This window comes from Bombyx mandarina, chromosome 16 (assembly GCF_030267445.1).
Source record: "Bombyx mandarina strain Sakado chromosome 16, ASM3026744v2".
In the NCBI taxonomy this organism is placed as follows: Eukaryota; Metazoa; Arthropoda; class Insecta; order Lepidoptera; family Bombycidae; genus Bombyx; species Bombyx mandarina.
In genome coordinates this window covers 9409407-9432796 of record NC_143222.1, presented here as the reverse complement: position 1 = coordinate 9432796, position 23390 = coordinate 9409407, and the positions used below count along the sequence as shown (strand labels likewise).

At 37.3% G+C, this 23390-nt stretch overlaps 2 protein-coding genes across 2 annotated transcripts in view; one reads left to right on the top strand and one right to left on the bottom strand.

Moving 5' to 3' along the window:
* The first annotated feature begins 2540 nt into the window (after positions 1 to 2540).
* Es2 (ess-2 splicing factor homolog) lies at positions 2541 to 11298 on the top strand. The gene is made up of 8 exons (XM_028180735.2): positions 2541 to 2887; positions 3040 to 3193; positions 4299 to 4436; positions 5701 to 5894; positions 7069 to 7242; positions 8475 to 8659; positions 9477 to 9605; positions 10930 to 11298. The coding sequence occupies exons 1-8, from the start codon at positions 2732 to 2734 to the stop codon at positions 11255 to 11257; spliced, it is 1458 nt and encodes a 485-aa protein (XP_028036536.2). The 5' UTR covers positions 2541 to 2731; the 3' UTR covers positions 11258 to 11298.
* Positions 11299 to 12151: 853 nt separating this feature from the next.
* The window catches only part of LOC114247711 (uncharacterized), a 38528-nt gene continuing 27289 nt past the window's right edge, over positions 12152 to 23390 (bottom strand). Inside the window, exons 3-6 of the mRNA XM_089734023.1 lie at positions 20071 to 20277; positions 15936 to 16172; positions 14596 to 14882; positions 12152 to 13569 (exon numbers count right to left, since the gene is read on the bottom strand). Of these exons, the coding sequence (XP_089590149.1) occupies positions 13163 to 13569; positions 14596 to 14882; positions 15936 to 16172; positions 20071 to 20277 (1138 nt within the window). The 3' untranslated portion in view covers positions 12152 to 13162. The remainder of the gene's footprint in view (positions 13570 to 14595; positions 14883 to 15935; positions 16173 to 20070; positions 20278 to 23390) is intronic.

Sequence of the window (23390 nt, the reverse complement as noted above, 5' to 3'; positions counted from 1 at the left end):
AACTCATATCCAGCTCATATACACTAATTGCTTTTAAATGACGTCATTTGGAGCTACAAAAGCTATTCAAGAAAATTTTATGCCAACTTTCAAGGTAAGTAAGTATATTTAAAAACTGCAAAATCCGCTGGCAGGCTTCAATTGAAATGGTGTATCAATTGAAAGGGTGAAAGTACATTTGTAGCTCTATGAATTGCCAGAAGCAGCCAGAAGTGACTAGGCAATAGATAGGGAATAGGGGAATGACAGTGCTGACAAAGTACTTTGAGAGCCACGTGGTAGAACCTAATGGTTGTATTACACAATATTCAAAAATCAATATACAATATAATACAATCGGCTATAAAATATCCTATATTACATCATTTTCTCAGGTTCAGATTTGTAGAAAAGAAAAATCAATAAAATCAGTAATACATGATAGTCCCTCAAGTGAAGCGAGGGCGGGTCGCTGGTTATATACATAGACCTATATAGTAGGGACACGACATATTGTTCTATACGTACAATTGCTTATATAAATAGCACCCATTTTGAAGGCACATACATAAACATATATCTATCTCGTTCTTACTCAGCACTTTAACTCGCAGGAAAACAATATAACGGTATTTCAGTGCGTACATAAAATGAAACATGAATATACGTAAATATCTCCGTCTTCGTCTAATGAGGCCGAAAATCCGCCATGTTTAGCGCGCCAAATGTCATTGTCACGTCAGTTCGGCCGTCTGTTTTGGGTTGTACATTATTTATTGACTTTGATATCGATTTAATATGATTGATTATATAAAATTTCATAATTTATGCTTAAAACATACAAAAATAATAATTAAAACGTATTTTATAGGATCTCAAGAAAGTCGATGCCCTAAAACTATTATCTATATGTATTTAAATTCATTATGGAGCCCTCATCCGAAAAATCCATTTTTCGGTCGGAATCTATTGATCATGACACTAATCATAAATACCACTTTAAAATATGTCATCAAAACATATTTAGACATTCTGTTTAGATATTTCGGGAAAAAGGCTACCGACAAAATCTCTTCGGAACTATTTAAATAAAATAGTTTTATTCCGCAGTGAGTAAAACACTATTGTAAATTTGTTAAATATTTAATAATTAAGTGATTTTAGAGAGGAAGTCACAAGGAATGACGTTTGTAATTAATGAATAAATGTTCTGTAGGTGTTTTTTTTTTCACGCGGTCCCTTGATAAGTTTAAAATTTGAATCACTCTCAAGCGAAAGTGATTCAAATGGTGCGGCGCATCTTCCTTGGGGTGCGCTGCGGTAGTATGTTACGGACTTTAGAGTCAGCAAAACAATTAAAATAGATTGTAATAGTCTAAGAAAAACACGTACTCAAAATACGATAACATTTAGCATGCTAGAAATGGGCTGATGGCTTTGAACTACGCCATATCTTTGTGTTTTGCGACAAACGACAACTTTATAAAATCAGTGTAGCAACTTTTAAAAATCATCATATCGTTTACTTGGCAAATTCGAAGGACGAACTTGTCTTAGATTTCACCCATCTAAATCATATCATATTTGCACATAACAATATACCTACTTACTTCCCATTAAAGTATAAATTCTACAAATAAATAATACTCAACAATATTTAAAATAAAATGAGCCAAGAACGTTTATCGATAAAACCTGATAACATTGAAATATTTTGTACAGCACTAAAGCCGCCATGTTTTGTGGCCAGATGACGTCACAGTGGCACGAAATTTTGGTTGACGTTTCATTTCCATAGGTTTCCTACTTCATTGGTTATATATTATTATAATTGACAATAGGGGTTAAAGTATTAAAGTGCCGTTTTATTGTAATAGGTACTCAAATTGATATAGAGCCTTCATGGTTTGAGATTTTTGAGTGAAACTTTTTTCAAATGGTACCTATGAGGTTCTTTTTTGAAAAAATGTGCAACATTCAGTTGCTTTTCTATTCAGCTTAAACAAGAAAGATGGATACTTCGAAAATTCGAGTGATTTTTAAATATGCGTTCCGACAAGGAACTAACGCTGCAGAAACAGCTCGCATATCAATGTTGCGTTTGGAGAGGAGTCCGCTAATGAACGCACCGTGCGATTACCGTACGCACCGTCGGAACGCGAGGAGTGAAGTTGTGTGATTTGTTTAATTTGTCTATTTAGTGTTTCTTCAAGTTTAAATGTGTAATAACGGTGGTTTATTAACTGTTTAATATCTGTGAAAGTGCATAAATGTGAGAAAATGGAACAAAGCCGCTGGCCGTAACTTCTCGGGATCCTCCAAAAAGTCTACTGAAAAAATCTTAGTAGATGACCACCATTTTACTAAGATTATATTTCATCCCATATCATCTCACTCATTTTATTTTATTTCGTCCCAGTTGATTAATGTCTCAAATTAATCATCTTCGTTTCATTTCACTTCATATTATCACTATTTATAAAAATAAGAATATACATTAAAATAAAACACGACTTAAAAGTCTTAGTTACCAGGTCATAAAATCACTTTAAAAATTGACATTTGTCAACAAAACTATGTGACATGTGTCACAACAGTTCACACTACAACACAGAAATTAAAAATACATAAAAGGAAATCTAGATTATTGAACCTATTAGGGCATTAAAAGCCCTAAAAATATCTTTCTGTAGTTTATTTAAGTAATTTTTGTAAACGCACATTATTAAACAAGCAACAAACATTATAAAGAATGTCTGCTGGAGGAAGCGCTATGAGGCCTGGAGAGGCAGCATTACAGAACATGAAGCTGTTGAAAGCTGAGACTACTGTGTTCAAAGTACCAAAAATACCCAAACAGAAGTCGGAGAAGAAGAGCAAGGTTTTAGAGGAAGATGCTTATGTGGAGGCAAGTTGTGCTATATTTCTAATGATGTTCTTTTAAATCTTGAATTTTACAAAACACAAATCGTAGAGAGAGACTGTTCCATTATTTAATTATTTTTAGAATTACACAACAAAACATTTAAAAACATTAAAATATTGTTGCCATATTTTCAGGGCATAGCAAAAATTATTCAAAGAGATTTCTTCCCTGACCTAGAGAAACTGAATGCACAGAACGAATACTTGGAGGCTACAGAAAACAAAGATTATCAGAGACTTCGAGAATTAACTCAAAAGTATAGTGGGAACAGACCACCTACAGAACCATGTTAGTATACTAATATTTCACTTTTCAGTTGTTCTCGAAGTAGTAAGGGGTGTGAAATTAAATGTAAATAGAGTCAAAGATTTTTTACTGGTCATATTGTGAGCTAGCAGGGACGGGTGTTATAATCCTGTCTAATTATGCTGCAGTAATCATGTGTTCCAATTTGAAGGATCGGACAGCTAGTGCAGTATAATTGAGACTGACCACATGTATGAAAACGGCGGCACATACAGCATGTATATGAGTTTTTGTTACCATTAAACTCTGAGTAGACTGTGAGCCATGTAGACATAAGCCCACCTAGTGATTGATGTTAGTAAATGTGTGTCCGAATCTTGTATTGACCAGTTTGAATTATGTATAATTATATGCTGTGATTTATTTATTGATCAGTAAATAAATATGTCTGTTAATAAATTATGAATTTGCAGAAAAACAAATAAAAAGCAAAAATGTTTAAAATAATAAAATGCAAATTGTAGAAACATAAATAAATGTAAAACAAATGAAACACAAAAAAAAACAGAAACTATGGTACATTGCAATTTTTTTTATTTTTTTTATTGCCCTTGTAGGCAGACGAACATACGGCCTACCTAATGGTGAGTTATTACCGTAGCCCATGGACTTCAGCAATGCCAGGGGCAGAGCCAAGCCGCTGGCTACCGTGCCAATAGATATATGCTGCATATAATATGCATATATAACCAAAAAAATGTGTCATAGAGCAGGTGGTTGGTTGTACAACTCATGTCAGATCCCTATGCAGCAAGAAGAAAAGGAAAGTCATGCTTATTAATCATCAATTTTTTTTATTGCTGATATCGGTGGACCAGCTCACAGCCCACCTGGTGTTAAGTGGTTACTGAAGCCCATTGACATCTACAATGTAAAAGCGCCACCCACCTTGAGATATAAGTTTTAAGGTCTCAACTATAAATGCCCCACCCTTCAAACCGAAACGCATCAGTGTTTCACAGCAGAAATATGCAGGGAGGTGGTACCTACCTGCGCAGACTCACAAGAGGTCCTACCACCAGTAATTGCACTATGTTATATTATGTTATTGATCCTATGGCTATAATTTTTTTAAATTAAATTACAGATAACACCCCAGCCACTTTTGACACGCCAAACATTGACCGGCCATGCACTCCTGCTACCAACAATGAGGATGCTCCCAGACAAACAAAAAATGCCACTAAAGACAAAACCGCAGATATTACTGATAACCACAGCTTAGGTAAATATTTTTTAATTTAAATATCGGTAAAAGGAGCAGGAGAGAGGACAGCTCCCGAATTCATAATATTTGTTTGTAATAGTTGTTTGTCTGTTGAATGTTCAGCCGAATAAATAAAAATTCCCACGGAATTACTAATTAAAACTATTTAATACAACACCTAAGGTACACTCCAATTATCACAATTCACTCGCTTCGTTTCGCTTCGGGAAATCCGTTTGTGGTTTCGCTTCGAATAAAATTGATTAATAACTAAATTCATATCTATAATTTTTCATTCATTTCCGATAGCACCTGTTACTTACTGCTGTTAGTTACTTGTATAATATTTTTTGCCATTTCACGTTAGATGGCGTTACTAATAATGATTAATAAGCTGTGTATGTTTGTGTAAGCTTAGGTACTGACCGAAATAGCATTTCAGTTTAAGTGACTTATAGACTTTTACTTATAACATGGATTTAAAGGAAACAAGTGATTTTGAAAAGAAACTCTTAAATTGCCTGCCTTCTATGTAGGCTCTATGATTACTAAAACACTTTATTCAAATTCTAGTTTGTAACATTTTAGTTCTTTGAAGTAATTACACTAAAATGCTTTTCATACTTTTACCGTCAACTTTTAATGCAAAGTTATAATATTAAGAAAATTTTCTGAACATAATTTAAAAAAAAGTGATCTTATATATATTTTTATATTTTGGAATATTTAGTATATATAGAACATTTAGTGTATGTATAATAGTTTTGGTATACACATGTTTTAGAACACAAGTTTTTTTTATTACTAAGAGGTCCTGCAGTAGTCGCAATTCGACCATAATTAATTGGAATTGTAAGTTTGTACACTATTATGATTGTATTTTATACTTCTATAATCACAAATTTCGTCAAGACTGCACTATAAAAAATATTAACAAAGACAAACAATATTTAATCTATTCTCAATTTGACCACATACGTCAAGAACAAAAGTTTGACAATAAATAGTATGCATGCGTGTGTGCGTCATTATACACACTACATAATAATAACACAACTACACACTACACAATAAATGGTATGTAGTGTGTGTAATGTTTTCTTTATTGATTTAATGTATCTTTTATGCATTATTTAAAAAAATATTAGCATTTTGCACTTCTTCTCTATATTCTCTATAAGTGTGGAAAATTTCATACTCTTCCGTCCGCGCAATTTTCGTAAAAAGGGATACAAAGTTTCTGCTTCACGTATTAATATATAGATATGTAAAAAATTCACAGATTCCTTTCTGGCCAAACACACGAGCGAGGACAACGAAAGCTACAATCGAGTTATATCGTTGGAGCAAAAGAAGCGTGCAAACAAAATAGCATCGCAGCTTCAAGCCGAGATCACGTCTGCAACACTCGCAGATGAAGCACTAGCTTTACCCTCCATAGAACAACAAGCCGATCAAACGGAAAGGCCACATGAAGTAAGACATTTGATTATTATTCGTAAGCACAGACTTTACATTTCTAATATATATATTTTATTTTATTTTTATTGCTTAGATATGTGGACGAGCTCACAGCCCACCTGGTGTTAAGTGGTTACTGGAGCCCATAGACATCTACAGCGTAAATGCGCCACACACCTTGAGATATAAGTTCTAAGATCTCAGTATAGTTACAACGGCTGCCCCACCCTTCAAACCGAAACGCATTATTGCTTCACGGCAGAAATAGGCGGGGCGGTGGTACCTACCCGTGCGGACTCACAAGAGGTCCTACCACCAGTAATTATGCAAATTATAATTTTGTGGGTTTTGATTTTTATTACACGATGTTATTCCTTCACCGTGGAAGTCAATCGTGAACATTTTGTTAAGTACGTATTTCATTAGAAAAATTGGTACCCGCCTGCGGGATTCGAACACCGGTGCATCGCTAGATACGAATGCACCGGACGTCTTATCCTTTAGGCCACGACGACGACAGAAATAATAATAACCCCTGAAATATTTGTAAGACTAATGCCACCAGAGTTTATCTTCGAAAACTCATATCAACCACATACTAACAATTTGTATATTGCGTAGCATATTTTTGTATGTTAATAATTAATTAGTTGTTTTTTTTGTCTGTTTATGCGGGTAGGTTTAGATAGGAAGGACACTAAAGTTAGAAATTTGTTTTACCATGTATTTTTTTTTTAGCAAAACGAAGTATTTCAGTATAGTAGGTACATGCATTTAAAAAAAAGTTTCCAATAAAATGATTACTGTTCTTAAATATGTAAGTATATGTTTTTTTTCTACCCCTGCGGACGGGCAGGGGGGCACACGGGGCTTAACCTGAGAAAGATTATCTCTGGCAAGAGCAGTGCTTCGCTGTATCCACAACTGAAACTTTTTTTTTATTGCCCATGTAGGCAGACGAGCATACGGCCCACCTGATGGAGAGTGGTCACCGTTGCCCATGGACTTCAGCAATGCCAATGATCGGAATCGCGATCCACTGAGGAGATCCGTCGAGAAACTCAGTGGGTTGTGTCTCTGGGACGAAAACCACATATGAAAGGAAAACCGGACGAGAGCAGATATCAGTAAAATTTGCTACTTACATATTTTGTTAGATAACAATTTTTGCTAATTTTCTTTTCCGTAGTTGGACACTTGGCGTTACAAAGCTCGTAATTACATAATGTACGTGCCTGACGGGGCGGAGTCCCAGCGCCCGCCGCCGAAGCCCGAACTAGTCCACCAGAACACAAGGCTAAAAGCTCAACCCTTCGACTACGCTAAGAACAAAGAGACAATAAGCGCCATCGCGAGGAATCAGGTTTGTGTGTGTGTTGTTTTGAAACATTTATTCATTTATTCTGGCTGGGTGGCATTCATTCTTATGAGGGCAGTAGAAATAATTAAAAAAGATACTCTATCATTGGTGGTAGGACCACTTATGAGTCCGCACGGGTAGGTACCACCGCCCTGCCTATTTCTGCCGTGAAGCAGTAATGCGTTTCGGTTTGAAGGGCGGGGCAGCCGTTGTAACTATATTGAGACCTTAGATTCTATATCTAAAGGTGAGTGGCGGCATTAACGTTGTAGATGTCTCCGGTTACCACTTAACACCAGGTGGGCCGTGAGCTCGTCCACACAGCTTCTCGTCTTATACATAAAAAAAAAGTTATAATAATTAACCTAGTTAACTTGACTCACTTTCTTTTTAATGAGCTAGCCGATTCATCGAACTCACAGTCCATTTGCTGTTAATTGTTTACTGAAGTTCAGAGACATTCCAATGTGTATGCCGCCGCGCACATCCATAGTTCCAGACCAGACAGACAGTTGTGTAGCAAAACGACTGTTTGACCCTTAAAATCGGAACGCAAAGGTCCTTGATCGCAGGACTAGGCAGCGGTACCCGCTCACAAGATGCCCTAACTACTTTTGATTATCCAAATTATAATTTAGGTGGATTTCAGGTTTTTTATTACATGGTATTTATTATTCCTTCATGTTACAAAGATCTTGTTTCTTAGAATTAGCATACGTCTTCGGTATTAGATTACAGTGACTTATCGCGGATTAAAATTCTCTGATAAGTCCTCAGGTCGATGCCCTTAACGACAAACAAAAGTAATCTTTTTAATGTTTTGAAACGAAGTTCCTTATGGGACGATGCGGAGCGGTACCCTAATCAGGAAAAAACGTCCGTAACGTAAGATTTTTATTAGTAATGCACGCAGTGTACGACTTAACTTTGTAATAACGTACAAAAAATATAATAATATCTGTTTTTATCAATCATTGCCCACGATCTCAGAGCGTTCGTTTGCGCAGTACACAAACTCTTATGCAAACAACGGTGAATGAAGTGTACCACAATAAGTTCGCACGTTACCGAATGACGGTGGGTTGTTGCGAAACCTCCAGTTTTATTTTCTTTATACCTCGAATAGAACTTAAAATTAATATTTTTATAATAAGGAACTTCGTTCTTATTCGGTGTCCCACGACACCACACATTTTTTCATTTTATTTTATTTCTATGTTTCTTTTTTATATCAGGACGCGACAGTGAACGGCAGGATAGGCGTGGACGGTAGCAGTTTGAGCTCAGAGAAGGAGGAGCGCTATCCGATACTGCAGACCCCGTCCCCCCGCCCCGGCGACGGCGCGTCCCCCCTCATGACGTGGGGACACATCGAGGGGACGCCCTTCAGACTCGACGGCGGGGACACGCCGCTACCTGCGTAAGTTACACTTTGACATAATTAAATAAACTTTTTTTTTATAGCTTAGATGGGTATTAAATGGTTACTGGAGCCCATAGACATCTACAACGTAAATGCGCCACCCACCTTGAGATAAGTGCTGTAAGGTCTCAGTATAGTTACAACGGCTGCCTCGCCCTTCCAACCGAAACGTAACTATCAAAAATTATTGGAATAAGTATGTAATTCTTGAATATCGGTATAATATCTTATTTGTTTATTTCTCTGGATGTTTGGATGAGTTCATGATCCACGCGCCCACAGACACAGCCCACTGAGTTTCTCGCCGGATCTTCTCAGCGGGTCGCGATTCGGATCCGGCAGTAGATTCATTCGTGAAGCAGCTACTCTTGAGTTGTTCGGTCTCCTTTGGAGGCGCTCGGGTAGCTGTTAACAAATCCCGACCCTCCTGGCTAAGCCCTTGCTCGCCCACCTGTCCCTGTGAAACTGGAAAGGCCTCCGGGCCAACAGTAAACCCTCACTCATAAAAAAATTATCGCAGTAGACAATGTTAATGAGGGTATCTCCGTATTTCTTACTGGTGGTAGGACCTCTTGAGAGTACGCGCGGGTAGGTACCACCACTTCTATTTCTGCCGTGAAGCAGTAATGCGTTTCGGTTTGAAGGGCGGGACGGCCGTTGTAACTATACTTGAGACCTTAGAACTTATATCTCAAGGTGGGTGGCGCATTTACATTGTAGATGTCTATGGTCTCCAGTAACCATTTAACACCAGGTGGGCTGTGAGCTCGTACACTCATCTTAGCAATAAAAAAAATAAAAAATAAAAATTCAGTGTGGGGGCGGGAGTGGCGTACAAGATGCTGGAAGGCGGCGCCCGGGAACGGATCGCGCTGCAGCTCGCCGAGCAACTCGCCAAGAGGAGGCGGCCCACCACCCCGAGGATACCTCCGCCCTCGCCGAGGTATCTACCAACATCTATACCTATTATACTAATATATAAATCTACAGTGGGTGGTTTTTACGGATGTTCCGCTATAACTACTGAACCATGCATCCGATTGACTTGAAACTTGGTATCCATGTAGAAAATACATGTACTTAATGGATAGGCTAATATTTATATGAGTGTTGGACTCCCTACACCAGTTGCGGGGGCGTTAATGATGAGAATCTTTGTGGGGGTGAGAAATAATAATGTTAATTTTAAATGCCCAGCGAAGCGGACGGGTACAGCTAGTAGTATACAAACTTATGATTTTAATGAATTACAGTCGAATTTCAATTACCGGGAGCCACTAGTATTTTTAAATTGGAAGTATTGTTACGCACCGGGGTTCGGGATAAATAGAACTTCCACCGAAATACAAATTAAAACTCTTATTTAATACTTAGAACACTTATAGAGCACTTTCCAATTCGTAATTCGTTTCTTCCGCTTCAAGTAGATCCGATTACTAACTGCATTCCTGCAACGCTTTTATAGTCGATACGACATCCCTAGAATTATCGAGAATATTCCGGGCAGGTCGAGTAGTTTCGATGTGCGTTTCTGATATTTGATAATAGATGGCGTTGCACTTCACGAGCGTTCTCGTCTTTTGATAATCGCTTCGGCTATTCGACGATAGATGGCGTTACTAATTTTCCTCCCGCTGTACAGGGAAGGAAGTGTAACTTTTTCTACCTAGGTACAAGTGCGCATGCGCGTTAGTGTCTACGTCTGCTCTCACGCACCTAAAATTCTCCGCCGTTGTTGTGCTCGGGTGATTTGCAATATTGTATTTAGTGTAAAGTGAAATAAATAAAAGGCAATAAAATTTAATAGTGAAGTATTAAACAAATATGAGTTCATCAGACAGTTCTTATTCAATTAGTAGTAGTTTATTTAAAAATTCAAAAACAGTTAAATTGTTTTTTTATGAGTATGGGGGGGCTCCGCCCCCCTACCCCTTGCCAGGGCTTCGCCCCTGGATCCCGACTCGGTACTCCACGAACTTTCGGTCTGGTAGGAGAAAAAAATAGTATGTGCACCGCGGGAAAAAAGTAGGACATCTCATCCCGCGTGTAAAATTGCCACATGTAGGAGGAAATGCCCTACTTTTCTCCCTTGGTGCACAATGTACTATTTTAATATTGAATTATCTTTGTTCTTTAATAAGTATACCAAATTTCGAGTTAATCCGAAGTTTTGAAGGGAGTCAAAATCATGTTCAAAGATTCCGTTACAAACATACATACGTCTGAAGCTAATGAAAGCGTATTAATAAAATTCCTTTGTTGTCTAGTTTCCGAACGAGCACCGAGCGCCTGGCCAGCATGTCGCCGGCGGCCAGGAAATTAGCCGCGAAACATTTACTAACACCGAGACTCAAGCTGACGCCAAACGACATGGGAATTTTATCGCACGCGGCAACACCGAAACGAACACCAACACGGCGACCGTTAGTGGCAACACCGAGCACGAATAAGAACACGGCAACATCGACCCGTCCTTCAGATTCTGGCAACGTGAACAACAGCAGTACTGTGATAGAAAATAATCTCACCGACAACTTGCTGCAGATTAATGTGTGCAAAAGGAATAGATTAAAAGCTAAAGACTTCTTCGAATAATCATTCGTTGAGTTATTATAATTAAAATATATTTATACTGATTTTGTTTGTTTTATTTTAACATATCTTTTTCTACGAGTCCACCACGCATCAAAGTTAATTAATAATTTCATACATTCTTCACTTATCTTAAATAACAAATGATAATAAGACACGTGTAATTATGTATACATTTAACACATTCATCCATAAAACTTTTATTAAAAGATGGGGCTCGTGAAAAAGTACAAACTCTTTTTTCTGTAAGTTCCCAGAAAGAAGTAGTGATTAAGAAAAAAAAGCATTTAATCGTAAAAAATGTGGGGTGCTATTTAAGATGTTTTATAATGTCTTTACTTTACCAATATCTTTCAATAAAATAATTGACATTTAAATAGAATAATATTAAAAATAAATATAAAGTACAAAAATAATATTTAAAAAAAATCGAAAAATTAAGAATAAGAAAAAAAAATGGTATGTTATTATACGCCTTTTTTCTTCTACTTATTTGCTGGTTGGTCGGACAGCACGAGAGCGTCATGCTGTTTGCCGTCACGGCACGTAGTTCCATTTGCTGTGTACCGTTAGATGTTATTTTATATTCATGATTTTAAACGTCTAATTACTTAACATACACAACAAATGTTTCCAAGAAAGCAATTCTTGGGGTAGGTACAGAAGTGCTTTTAAATTTTTTCAAAGCTAACCTTTGCCGATTTTCTTCATACCAATTCCGATTTGTGAAGTCTTAAATATACCTACGTAAATGTTGAAAGTGAAATGCCGCAACACAAGTCAAAAACGGCGGGAGTTAATTAATAGAGTTATCGACGGATAACCTTATCACTATCACGAAATAAATACGTCTTTATAGAGAAAGACGACAGCCGTGCATTAAAAAAAAATGCAATCTACCATTTTATGTCAGAAAATTTATTTCACTTAAACAATTATCGTCATTACATATTAACTATTGTACACACTATAAAAATCTTAACGATTAAAACTAATTGAATATGCAATTTCGAAAAGGGCACACGTCGATAATTTTGTCAAATACGTTTTTTCATATACATGTAGTTTTAAGGCTTACCTACACCCATTTTATAATAATTCCAGTAATTTTCAATTGCTAATTAACACTAAAATATATCTCAAAAGTTAACATTTTAAATTTTACACTGCTTTAGAAAATAATCAGTTTTTTTCATTTCCTGAACATTTTACATTTTCAGAGATGTGCCCTTTTCGAAATTGCATATTCAATTATGTCCGTGACATTACCGTACTTACGTACGTTTTTTGTTTGAGTTTATCAACATAAACTTGTCCGTGAAGTTATTTTAAAAGCATAGTAAATTACAACAATATAACTATCCGATAGTAATTATTACTATACTTATTAAAAAAACTAATCGTTATTCAAATAGGAATTGCTCAGTATAAAAACACTTAACACGAACATATTTCACTAACATTTATTTATCTAATTCCTTGTCCTAAGCAAGGAAAAGGCATATACTAAATAAAGAAGTGGTCACAACCCACAGCTCACCTATATAGACATCACAACATGAATACCACCACCTGTTTTGAGGTATAAGGTCTTGAGTCTTTATTATATAGCATGACGTCTGATCCATCCTTCGAACCGAAACGCACCACTTGCATCGCAGCAGAAATAGACAAGATGGCGGTACCTACCCGCGTGAGCCCCCAATATACGTACCACCAGTAAATCATGTTTGCGGATGAATCGTGGAAGTCATACGTGAACATTTGTTAAGTACGTATATCGTTCGAAATATTGGTACTTTGATTGCCGGATTCGAACACCGGCACGACCGCATCGCTCGATACGAACGCACCGGGCGTCTAATCTTTTAGGCCGCGACGACTTCAAAGTTAATTATATATCACGAATCAATAAAATAGCAGTTCCAAAACTGTTCTGTACCACGGCGTCGGCTCCTGTGGCTTATAATATTCAGAGTTGATCTTAGGCTTAGTGTCCGATGTAAGGTCCTCCACGAAAATATTCACGTATGAATTCCTAACGCCGAATCTGAAGAAGGCCAAAAACGGGAAGTACCTCATGAGGAATAAGCTGAATTTGAAATTGGCGTTGAAATACCAACGACCAATGAATGTGGAATAGAGGCACATATATATGTTGAAGCACGCCAGTTTATATTTCGATTTGAGGCCGAGCTGTTTGTAGGCCGGTGCGGTCTCGATCGTGTTGTAGTCGTTGTAGTAGAGGAGACGTGGCGCCCGTTCCGGGAGACCATCGACGGCTGGTTGGCTCATCAGCAGCGACGAGTCTACGCCTGGGTTTTTACGAAAATCCGCCATTACACCCAAGTCTCAGAGTATAAGCACATATGAGGCCGTCAGCACAAAAGTGACTTAAGCTTACCATAGTTAGTAGTATGGAGATAACAAGGCTTTTTTTATTGCTTAGATGGGCGGACGAGCTCACAGCCCACCTGGTGTTAAGTGGTTACTGGAGACCATAGACATCTACGACGTAAATGCGCCACCTACCTTGAGATATAAGTTCTAAGGTCTCAAGTATAGTTACAACGACTGCCCCACACTTCAAACCCAAACGCATTACTGCTTCATGGCAGAAATAGGCAGTAGGTAGTACGGACTCACAAGAGGTCCTACCACCAGTGTTAGTGGATTTACTTATACATTGCTTCGCAGGCAAAAACAATACGAGCAAACATAATGTTTACAAAGCCATTTGTTATCTATGGGTGAAACTAGTAGATAGGCCGGTGTTGCATCAAAATTTATTATGTTTTAAATAATGTAATACGTAAGCACGAATATGAAAAATTGTGGGTTAGGCCACTTTTGCGCTGTCGGCCTCATTATATACACAGCGTTAATGGCTCGCTATTGAAAAATACCAGTTTATCACCTTTTATATGTTAAAAATACGAGCGTGTTGCTATACGAAAATCTCAGCTGAAATGCCAAGAGCAAATGTGAGAATTTGTTTTAAGCTTTTACGATTATCTACACTTACAGTTCTCGATTTAAGATCTTGGTAGGAACACATTAAATAATAGTGTGTATAAAGCTAATTTAATCAATCTAATATAATATACATATATTTGAAAGTGGCAAATAAGACTTGGTGTTGGGTCCAAAAAGAAAAAAGAAAAAAATACATATATCGAGGGGTAAAAAGTTATTTGCTTTATGTGACATTTCGCTTAATACGCAATTGTCTCTTTCCAAAGGTCGATGGGCCATTGCGGCCCGGTACTGTACCGACATATCTACCAAATACCTTCGACATTTCGCACACAAGAAAATGACCTTACGCGACTAACACTTACCGGTATCAAGGGATTTCCCTTTTAAATGCTTCTTCAATTTCTGTTGTAGCTCTATCCTGTCGCGCTCCGTGTAGATGTACCCCGGGACGTCGGCCAAGTATCGGCATCCGTACATGTTGGCTTCGAGGTCGACTGTAGGATTGATGCACCACATACCGTCGAGCATAACGCGGGCCATATGCTCGAAATACTCGGGCGCATTCTCCAGACACGGCGTGTAAACTCGGTCCAATAGCAATTGGCATACTTCGCGAGTCTCCTCTATTGTTTCACGACAAATGTTGTACCTAAAAGAGAATTTCGCTTTAAGGATACGGAGCCAAGGCTATGTTTGGGGCGGCTTAGAGCGGTCGTAAAAGATGACTGTGACGTGCGTACTACAATCCCCGACCGGTGTGCTAATGGCGGTCGAGTGAAACCCCACAGGCTGTCATCACCCTATCGTTTTTTTTCTTAGATGGGTGGACATACTAACGGGTCATTTGGTGTTATCGTAGCCCATAAACGCCAAAAAAGCAAATGCCACTACCCAACTTGAGACATGATTACTGGTGGTAGGACCACTTGTGAGTCCGTACGGGTAAGTACCACCCCGCCTATTTCTGCCGTGAAGCAACAATGCGTTTCGGGTTAAAGGGTGGGGCAGCCGTTGTAACTATACTGAGACCTTAGAACTTATTCAAGGTGGGTGGCGCATTTACATTGTAGATGTCTATTGGCTCCAGTAACCGCTTAACACCAGGTGGGTTGTAAGCTCGTCCACAAATCAAAGCAATAAAAAAAAACGAGTTCTAAGCCTCGGTTTTCCATTACAATGCCGGCCCCACTCTCCAAACCGAAACCCATTACATTGCTTCACGGCAGAAATAGGCAAGGTGCGAGCTCACAAAACGCTCCACCACCGGTATAATTTCATTACCAGTAGCATTTACGATTTTTTCTCGCCTTTATTATTTCCATTTTACATAATTTCGAACACCTTACAGTTTGCAGAAACCGGTCTTGTTCGCCATAATTAGAATATTGTGTTCACTGTTCTCTTACAAACTACTAGTGCTCAATCAATGTTAAAGTTAAGTAGTACTTTGTCCAGATTTTATAATACCACAGTACTTAAAGTGAATTATGTATTATGTAAGGTGTTTCTGTATATGAAATTATATACGGCCTCGTTTGTTATTCGTAATTAGTATTCCTACGTCATTCAATAAATAACTTCCACTTCAGGGTTATCATTTAAACAGTGTTTATTCAGAACTTAAACATTGTGATACAGAGCAGTTATCTAAAACGTTTACGGCCAAAAAACGTGTGCCATGTAAAAATGTTTATAGATTCACCTGTCATCCAGCCCTATCATGTATCCTATGACCCTCCAGAAGTGATTGTAAGCTTGCCAGTCGCCGTCGCCCAGCTGCCTTATGCTAAAGAAGTCGGGTTTTAGTACCGAGAATCCAATGAAGCCAAATTGGGTGAGAGCGACGTCTCTCTGCGAGACCACTCCGGTTCCTTTAGCGTTTGAGGCTAATGATGCTTTGACGTGGCGACTCCTCACTGCGTACAGTGACCTCCAGGACCTGAACGTACGAAGCGTATTGTAGTTCTCAACATCAAAGGGGTATATTTAAGAACATTTATTTCTTTCAAAAATATTTTGTATGGTTTTTTTTTGGATGCTGCAAATAGGCAGAGCGTGAATAGGATGTTAGGTGGTTATCTGCTGCCTATGGACACGGTAACGAGAATACGACTCACTTTGGAACATTAGGACAAAGTATCAACAGTATATCGGCTGTTCCACATTGAAACTCATGACTGTTTTAGCAGATATACTATTGCTCTGTCAAGAATGTATCGGGAAAAGATCAATAATACACAAAACGTTCATTATTCGTCGAAAATTTATTTTATCACCTTCAAAGTGTGCTCCTTCAGATATAATATATATGTATAAATCATATTGCAGGACGTTTGAACCGCGGTTGCACTCCCACGTCGCAGGGGGGCAGTGTGGGGAATAATTAAAAGCTATTTATATGTTTTTTATCGTTAATTAATTATGATCTTATCATTCGAAAGGAATGTGTCAATAAAATTCTAAAACTTTATCTCGTATCACGATAGACTGTGTAATTAGAAATGTAGAAAACAATTAAATAATAAATATATCTCGATTGATAATTCGACTTATGTGGTGGGCGCCTAAGAATACCCCCAACACCGACTAAAAGCCAAAGCTTGACCAAAGTTAATACAACTTAGGCCCAAGGTCAACAAAGGCATTCTCAAGGAGGATTGACGTCAGATAGGCGGTCGGTCATAAAAAAAATTGCCAAAACTAATTGAGCAACATGACGACGAATAAAAAGAAGAACGACAGGGCTACGACGTCCCCAAGCGATGCTCAGTGCAGCATAGTCTCTTATCCAAAGCAACGACGAACTGGATCGTACTGTGAAGCATAGAATTGACGCAGGATGGATGAAATGGCGCCAGGTCACAGGCACCACGTGTGACTCACACATTTCTCTTCCCTTAAAAGGTAAGTAATATATATAAGACTTTAATAAGGCCTGCCGTGACGTGTGAAAGTGGCGGATGAAGGGGATTGCATGCAGCAGAGATGCGAATGTTGCGATGGATGTGTGGAGTAACAAGAATGGATAGAATACGGAATGAATATGTTGGAGGAAGTCTAAAATGGCACCTGTGAGAGAGAAGTTGAAAAGCGCGCATTGGGGATGGTATGGACTTGTGATGAGACGAAATGATAACGAGGTTGTTAAGAGAGTTTTAACTATGAATGTGGAAGGCTTTAGAGGAAGGTAGACCTAAGAAAAAATGGATGGATTGCGTGAAAAACGATATGTGTAAGAAAGCAGTGAGTGAAGAAATTGTATATGATAGACGAGTATGGAAAGAAAAAACATGTTGAGCCGACCCCAGGTGTCTGGGAGAAGGGCATGAGGATGATGAAGACGATGCTGGAAGTGTGCTCCTCCTTCAGAAACGATACACTTACGCCAACTTGTAATTTACTAATCCAAATATTTTTAAACAATATTGAGTTCAGTTTTCGCCCTTATTCTCCATTGTCTTCTACCGAATGAAAACGGCGGCGATGAAGTGGCAATTTGAGTTATTTGAGGTAATCGAAAAATAAAGATTTCGGCTGAATCTATATCTCGTGAATAAGGTGGGTTGCTCGTATTTGTCAAGTTTTTGGCGAAAAATTCGTTGATAATGATGGCCTTATGCGAAGGCGCATGGTCGTGATGCAAAATGCAAGAATGTTCGTTCTTAACAACGAAAATCTTAATAATTCCGTTATGGCTTGTTTTAAACAAGTTTTTTTTTTTATTATTCTATTACATGTGATATTTACTACAGCATATTATATTGAACATAAGAAATTATTATTTCGCCGTTAAAGGCTCGAAGGCTCAAGGCTGTTGGCTTAATTTAGCTGAGTTTTTGCACAAATCTGGCCTCTTTAGTCGATTTGTTCTCGTAATCTCTTCTGCACAACGTTCAAATGATTTTACTTATTCTTTATTTGTCGTTTGACCTTCCGGGAAGGATTCCGAGTGCACAGCAACGCGATATTAAAAAAAAAAAAACAACTTTGACTTTTGATCGACTTTGGCGTGGTTTTTCCGGTTTCGGTTCAGTTGGAAGGCGCCACTCCGAATCTTGTCGACTAATTGGCATATCAAATTCGTAAACCCACGTCTCGTCAACAATAACAATGCGTTTAATGAATGTTCGGCCGTAAATAAAACAAAATTCAGGTCTCTTGGGACTAGCCGAGCGCAAGATGTCTCATACCCAAGTCATTATTTAAAATGGCACGAGTGGACTCGTGAGACAAATAAAGTTCTGAAAGAAATGAGGATTTCCTGTCACAATTTTTTTCACTTTTGCGATATAAACCTAAAATGCAGACGTCAATGGCCTATCAGAGCGAGGCCAATCATCCACCACATCTCGACAGCTTTTCAACCCTTTGTATCGCATATAAGAACGTGTATTTACATGAACCTTCTGCAGCATATTCAGTAACTCCGAACACGAAATACCGTTAGCCGTGCAAAATTTAAGACAAACTCTTTGTTTGATATTTTTTGCCCATTATGAAATTTTTAATACGCACTAGATATGATATTATATCTAAAAATACAGTACTAAATTTAATGCTATAACAAACTCCGCGCCAAAATGGAAGACAGTTGTACCAACCTAACAAAAACAAAAGAAAAAATATATTTTGAAACCATAAACAAATAATCTATTCCCGATATTTTTTAATACATATTTTCTAGGAATCTCTTCGATTTTCGCGAGCCGTGGTGATAATTAAAATCATATTTACGGCTTTATCTTGCTTTTATTGTTGCCCACATTTGGAATAGTACTTTATATTTCTCTTGGACACAGACACAATCGTCGGTTATCGAACGGTAATACGAAATGATGTTCTAGGCAATCTAGGCAATCTGAACTTCCTGCGAACAGTTGATTTAAACAAACGGGAAATACATTGTTAAGCTTCAATGAAGAGCGACTCTATTCGACGTTCCCAATGACAATATGCCCTCACAGATCACAATCGAAACTACACATTTAAAAATGTGTTTTTCCAAAATTACTCCGTGCATCACCTGATTTGTAATGGCTATTTGCTTTTTTTTTAAGAATTTAGATTAAACCGCCATTGTGTTTTTTTTTATTATGACTAAAATTGACGAAAATTGAAAAAAGCACATTAATGATTTTTAATAAATAAAGGATGGTTATAAAGATGTCAGAAAACAGCAGTTTTGTTGGTCCATAGCGCTGGTGATGTCAATAAGGCACAGTAAAAACTTACCTCTACCGTTAACGAGTTACGAGTGTTCGTACTATTATCGATGAATATAAAACATGGTGGAACATCACTAGATGCATTCCTCCTCGCGTCGATAATCCTCAATCCTGAGGGTCGCGGCCTCATGAGGCTTTCTTGGTAAAATACACATGGTGGGTTCCCGCGTCCTTCCACGGCAGTGCTTTTGGAAGAGATTTAGCTCTTCAAGGCCGCTGAAGCCTTATTTGGGCCCGGCTAATTAACCGCCGCCAGACATTCGGCGTTGACTGTTTTACGGTTGAAAGGTCGAACTCCAAATCAAGCCCTCATTTTTTCTCATCCGGGCTCGGGATGCATTATAAAAGTAATAATTACTGATGGTAGGACCTCTTGAGATTACTGGTTGTAGGACCTCTTGAGAGTCCGCGCGGGTAGGTACCACCACCGCAGCCGTTGTAATTATACCTGAGACCTTAGAACTTATGTCTCAAGGTGGGTGGCGCATTTACGTTGTAGATGTCTATGGGCTCGAGTAACCACTTAACACCAAGTGGGCTGTGAGCTCGTCCACCCATCAAAGCAATAAAAAGAAAACATTATAAAAGTAATAAATGCTTCTCTCGACTTACATGCTTCCGGGCTTCAGTTCGTGTTCGAACCAGGAGATCGTGTGCAGAAGCGTGGATAGGTACCGCTTGTAGGCCGTGAACACGGAGCTGGAGCGTCGCGTGCCGACCAGGACACGGAGTATAGAAGGCACCGAGAGAACAGCCACTAGACCCTGTAGCATGGACGAGGAGAACGAATAGCTGTTCTCGTCGTAGAACTTCCGCGCCCTGGACACAAGAATATTTATTTATTTATTTTATTTACTTCAGATTTTTCATCCATATTGCACTCATTAACATTTCATTTATACTAGAATCAAATAAAAATAATAACTACAATCTCGGACTAAAACAAAAGCAATAATAATAATAATAATAAAAACAAAAAATCAAATACATAATATTAATAAAACAAAAACTCAAAATTAACATCAAAACTACCTTAACCTAAAGGCTGGTATGGATCCAAAGTGGATCCAAACATGAAAATCCAACTAAAAAATAGAAAATAAATCTATATATTAATACGTGAAGCAAAAACTTTGTATCCCTTTTTACGAAAATTGCGCGGACAGAGGAGTATGAAATTTTCCACACTTATAGAGAATATAGAGAAGAAGTGCACAATGCTAATATCTTTTTAAAATAATACATAAAAGATACATTAAATCAATAAAGAAAACATTACACACACTACATACCATGTATTTGACGCACACACGCATGCATACTATTCATTGTCAAACTTTTGTTCTTGACGTCTGTTGTCAAATTGAGATTAAATATTGTTTGTCTTTGTTAATATTTTTTATAGCGTAGTCTTGGCGAAATTTGTGATTATAGAAGTACTAGCGACCCGCCCTCGCTTCGCTTCGGAAATATTAAAACAAACATGAAACCAAAAAAAAAAATTTAAAAAAAAATTAAAAAAGTAGCCTATGTTCATCAGGGACAATGTCGGCTTCTAATGGAAAAAGAATTTTTCAAATCGGTCCAGTAGTTTCGGAGCCTATTCGAAACAAACAAACAAACAAATCTTTCCTCTTTATAATATTAGTATAGATAAAATACAATCATAATAGTGTACAAACTTACAATTCCAATTAACTATAGTCGAATTTCGACTACTGCGGGACCTCTAGTTTTAATAAATTTGAATTAAAATTAGTGTAAGAAAAAATTATTTTATTTAAAGAAAGCGTCATTTTTTAGTTGAATTTCAATTTTTTTAATATTTTAAATATTGAATTGCCATCGGTCCTCAATAAGTATCCCAAAGGACAATGCCCAAAAGTGGGCCAACTTTATGTCAAAACTATTTGTACTTGAAAAACTATGCCTTATTTTTTTACGTTGTTTAGTTTATGTATCAAGATTTCTTTCGCCCTGGCATTGTTTTACAAAAAAATAAATTACTTATTTGATAGCATCCCAAAACTTAGTGCCATAGTTTTTAAATTCGCCAATAGGCAAAGGGCTTAGCCCATACAGCCTTATAGTAAACCTATATGCTGCCAAACGAAAGAGTTGTCTGTGACTTGAACAACAAATAAAAAAAAATAACTAATGGTTATAATTCACAGACTTTTTAGTTTATTTTTGTTCAATTCAATATTTATATATTGTAATAATAATAATTATTACTTAAAACTATGAGTTATTTTATTTGATATTTTTAGATATTAATGATTCCATTAGTAAAAATCTCAATGGCCTACCATTACTCTATTCTTATTATATATGATCGGAGAGTTTTGGCAGCAACCCGAGTGAAGCGTCACTTGAAGTTTTATTTTAATGTTTTTTTAATAGTTTATTGTGATGTATAATATATAAATTGGGCGTTGTTTTGTGTATTAAACGTCAATAATCGTTGTTCACGATTATTGAGGCATTGGAATAAAACTGTGGCTAACATAGCAGTGACTGTTTTTTTTTTTTCAAGATAAAATGTCTGCGGAAATTCATGCTCACTCAATGAGCTATTCATCGAGTTGACGTCAAAACTCCCAAAAAGCAATAAAAAGAGATACACCGGCTTTTTATTGACATAAAAAATATAACTACGACAGACTAGGCTGTAGGTATAGGCTACGCTCTTTGCCTGCTTATTGGCGAATTTAAAAACAACAACAACAATATCGTTGTCGGCTTCCGGATTTTCATCTCATTTTATTATTATTATGAGGATATAATAATAATAAAATGTACGTAAGGGCTTATTTCTAGCAACATTAACCACAATTAACTTATTTAATACTGTCAATAATGATGAAAGCGATTATTGATTTCGAAAAAAACAATTAACAACTTAATGTTATCTGCAGAAAAAAACAGATTTCTCTTAAACCTGGGTGAGAATATAAAAATAGTTTTCTGAATATGAAACGATATTTCTGTCTATCAAAATAAGTTAAAACCATCATGACGCGACAACTTTTTTTAGGGGCCCAAACGCCCATAGAAAATGGGCATTGTCCTTTCGAGTTAATCCGACGTTTTGAAGGGGGTCAAAATCATGTTCAAAGAATCGGTTACACCAGCGCGGCAGCGGTCGGGAAACTTTTTTAATTATTACCCCAAAATATTTTTGTGTAAGTTGATATTACCCCATGGCGAAGAACAAAAAAAAAATGAAATCGCTACTTTTTAGCATCTTTCATATTATAGCTCCCGTGATAATTTTGAAAAGAAAACAATAACTAAAAATTTAACGATCTAACGAAGTTTGACTTCAGTATATACCTACTTTTTACTCACAAAAGTTTCATTTTTAACCCCCAAAATTTCATTTTACCCCATTTGGGGTAATTTACCCCGGTTACACTAACATACATACGTCTGAAGCTAATAAAAGCGTATTAAAAAGATGGATTTTATTCTCAATTTTTATTGGATAATGATCCTCACAGTCTTTGAAACTGGAAAACAATAGCTTTGCGGCAGAAATAAGCGGGATCGCAGCACGCTCTACCAGTAAGTAATGTCTATCGCAGTATGCGGGTATAATTCTCAGAGAACGCGATTCCCCATAGACGATCACCACACGTGGTGTAGTGAATAAATCTACGTATTAAAATACTATGCAATAGTATGCAAATTCGTGAGAGTTATAACACATTAATTCCATTGTGTTATTGCATTGCATCATTCCGTGAATGGTCCCTAGTGAATGAAAATATATGCATAAATAATAAAGCATGCATGTTATTATGCAAATAGTCTAGCTTCATTACGCATTATGTGTATTAAACAGTTTCGTAATGTTAGATATTTTTAATATGTTACTAATGGTATGTACATTTTTTATTTCTTGCTTTATCAGGCAGTCGAGCATGCGG

What these genes read in the sequence shown, in the direction of transcription:
- Es2 (XM_028180735.2), top strand. Translation starts at nt 2,732, where the DNA reads ATGTCTGCTGGAGGAAGCGCTATGAGGCCTGGAGAGGCAGCATTACAG. An exon ending in AGGAAGATGCTTATGTGGAG is followed by an intron (nt 2,888 to 3,039) that starts GCAAGTTGTGCT and finishes CCATATTTTCAG; the next exon opens with GGCATAGCAAAAATTATTCA. An exon ending in CAGACCACCTACAGAACCAT is followed by an intron (nt 3,194 to 4,298) that starts GTTAGTATACTA and finishes ATTAAATTACAG; the next exon opens with ATAACACCCCAGCCACTTTT.